Genomic DNA, 3,203 nt, shown 5'->3' with positions numbered 1-3,203 from the left:
ATATACTCTTACCTCTCATGTGAAAAGAGGGGGTAAGAGGGAGCATGCTAAAACTGCTCGATTGATCAGATACACATCTAACCACATTTCTCCCATTAACTAAAGGAAATAAATCCTCCCACTCACTAGACATAAGGATCTTGTCTAATTTCTTGAGTGTAGGATGGGCTTGCTTTTTAGTCCATGTATAGATGATTCCACTGATATAGAACTCCCTTAGAGCAAGAGTATGAATAGTAGAATTGACCAAATCAGTAAAATGACAATGATGCATTTTCTAAGTCTTTTCACCATTATGTCCAATGATATTGAAGTCTCCACCGACACTACATGTATTCAGATTCACTTAATAATGTGGGGATCCATGATGTGATCCGCCAGAAATTGTACCGGGCAGCCTCACACATGACCTTCACATGTATTTTAGAAGTATAACATATTACATGGACATTTACTAAGTATTTTGTGCTTAATATCCTCCGTTGAGAAGTTGAAATACATTCAAATATGAGGGCTTCTCGTAATAGCTACAGCACATGTAGAACATATACTTTATTCACACATATTGGCATATAAACCGTTCGTGCACATGTCGCTAGTTCAGGTTTTAATGCATGGCCTTCTTCAGAGAGACCACGATGCTGGGCAACTTGGCATTCCATTTCTCAAGATGTTTTGCAACGACGCAGGCATACACCTCGAACAGCTCATCAATAATGCCATCGCCGAAGTGGCCAGCAATAAGTGGCTCTAACACTGATCTGATGGTCATGGAGAGGTTTCTCCCACTGCTGGCAGCGTCAGGCACCATGTGCTCGTCGTCGGAATCATCATCTTGAGGGTCCCAGTTGACTTCGACCATCCCCACATGCTCAATGTCGAAGAGCTCTGTGCGGTTGACTACTGCCTTCACCTCCTCCACTGATGGTGCGTAGAGTGGCAGGTTGAATGAGTCAAGTTTCCCTTTTTCCACGCGACCCTGCAATGGACCAGTAACAACAGTAAGACTTGATATAGAATTTATGTCAAATAAATATAAAATATCGTAGCGATTGTTCCCGGGCCATGCATTTCAGCACAAGTTAAAGGCATTTTTTGTATTACATATGGTTATTAATGAAAAGCAAAATACCAAAAGGTTTTAGTATCAATTCGACGAGAGATCAAGATCCACAAGAACGAAACTACTACTATGTATTTTAGGGTGAATAGGAACGATCTATGGTTAGAAGATTTTAGTGTCTAATCGTAACCGAATATTAAACTTGAAAATAACAGAGGCATGCCGACTATACCTTGAGGACAAGTGACTGGAGAGATTCAGAAAGCAAATCCCACATGGTGCCAATTTCACCATGCGTTAGCATTTCTTCGCTCTTTCGTCCCAGAAGCATCAAAAACATTCGCCCACCACTTATCAATTCTTTTGAGCGCAGTGTAAGGAACAACTCAAAGTCAATTTGAAATTGTTCTCTGAATAGATTTGCTATTGAATGTGGAGTAGTCTTTCCAATATGGATGTTTCCTTCATTTAGATAGTTGCCACTTGAGAGTTCCTCGGGCACCTAGGACATTTAGTACAATCAAACGAGACATTATTTAGTGAACCTGAGATCAAATGGGAACAACTGTGCATGATTATAAGCACCAGATTTTAGAGTGGGACTAGTCAATCTACAGAAAAATATCGTAGAGCATGTATACTGTTACATGTAAAAAATGAGGGACATACATTACCATTCGTAAAACTAATAATAATTTGCAGTAGTGTGAATACTATTTACTAATTTGAGACAATATATATCACTATATTATCATAATGTTTTGCGTGTACATAATCATGTCCTAAGACCATCTCCAATGGGGTAGAAAAAGCTTGGTTTGATACATTAATTAGAGCATGGTGAATTAACCAAGTTGTTGTTCGAAGGGATTAGTGTGTCGGTGGCAATGATAGTTGGCTCGTATGTAAGAGATGAGAGAGGGGAAAGAGGAACACGCATAAATAAGCGATCATTCATGGCGCATGTATAACAGAATCCAATGCTGCCACTTTTGCTCGTCGAGTAAGCACCATGGATGGTGTAACATGTTGCACACATCCGAATGTTTTCCGTTCTTCCAGCTGCAGACATCTAGAAAGCGTTGTTGATTCCAAATAATCGATGGGTATGTAAAATTCTTTACCAACCTATTTGGTTCCCTATTTGGTTGAAGGACAACATAGGAATAGTACAAATACAAGAATAAAATGGAATTGCAGGTACAAGCCTAAGAGTTGGGAAATAAATCAATTCTGTAAATTTGCGTGTTAGTTCACAGGAATAGGGAAAACTCAAGAATCCTACTAAACACAGTCTAATCAAAGTCAAACCACACACTACAGTACAATTAGGATGTTATTATGTCTTTGGTCTATGTTTCAACGGAAAAACACTGGAATTTTAAAATCAATGTCGACCTCTTTTTCAAATTCCTACGCACAAAGTATGAGACTAAGATCCTTAGAGCCTATAGCATTATAATTATACTATTTTATTTTGTTTGACATTGGTTTAGCCAAGTTTGTAAGGATACATGTGTTTCTCCTATTTCCATGAACCAAACGTGTCTTGTAAAATGTATGTGTTTTCCAATCATCTATTCTTACCATATTCCTGTGTTTTCCTATTCCTACACTTTTGGGGTCCTGCCAAGCAAGAGATCATAAAAGAGGTCCATTCCTTCGAACCAAGCGAATGAATAGCACTCCAAAAGGAAGTTTTCTGTTTATATACTTTTCCTCTACTTTCTCTATGAACCAAAGAAGCCATACAAGTTTCACTTACTATAAGATGGACTCCTAATGTAGAACCCAATTAAACCGCATTACCACAGTAGTTATTCCTTACTTGGCAAGTCAATTATTTTCATGCCTCACTGGTAGAAAAAGAGGCTTCCGTCCAGCCCCATTAGTCGCGGAACTGTAGGAACCGCGACTAATGAAGTCTTTAGTCGCGGTTCGGCAGACGAACCGCGACCAAAGGCCTGGGCCCAGGGCGCTCGGTGGCCAGCTGGTGCAGGGGAGGGGCTTTAGTCGCGGTTGGCCAGGACAACCGCGACTAAAGGCCTTCGGGCACCTTTAGTCGCGGTTTGCCAGGCCAACCGCGACTAAAGCCCCTCCCCTATATATACCCATCCAGCAGCCAACACTTAGCCATTTG

General features: G+C 40.4%; 1 protein-coding gene across 1 annotated transcript in view; it reads right to left on the bottom strand.

The window, feature by feature from the left end:
* Window positions 1-607: 607 nt before the first annotated feature.
* LOC123184275 (anthranilate O-methyltransferase 2) overlaps window positions 608-3,203 on the bottom strand; it is a 16,965-nt gene continuing 14,369 nt past the window's right edge. Inside the window, exons 3-4 of the mRNA XM_044596423.1 lie at window positions 1,296-1,565; window positions 608-979 (exon numbers count right to left, since the gene is read on the bottom strand). Coding sequence (XP_044452358.1) covers window positions 608-979; window positions 1,296-1,565 — 642 coding nt within the window. The remainder of the gene's footprint in view (window positions 980-1,295; window positions 1,566-3,203) is intronic.

The sequence above is a fragment of the Triticum aestivum genome, chromosome 2A, assembly GCF_018294505.1.
Source record: "Triticum aestivum cultivar Chinese Spring chromosome 2A, IWGSC CS RefSeq v2.1, whole genome shotgun sequence".
In the NCBI taxonomy this organism is placed as follows: domain Eukaryota; kingdom Viridiplantae; phylum Streptophyta; class Magnoliopsida; order Poales; family Poaceae; genus Triticum; species Triticum aestivum.
Note: the sequence above shows the minus strand (reverse complement) of the source record. Positions and strands in the feature narration are given on the sequence as shown.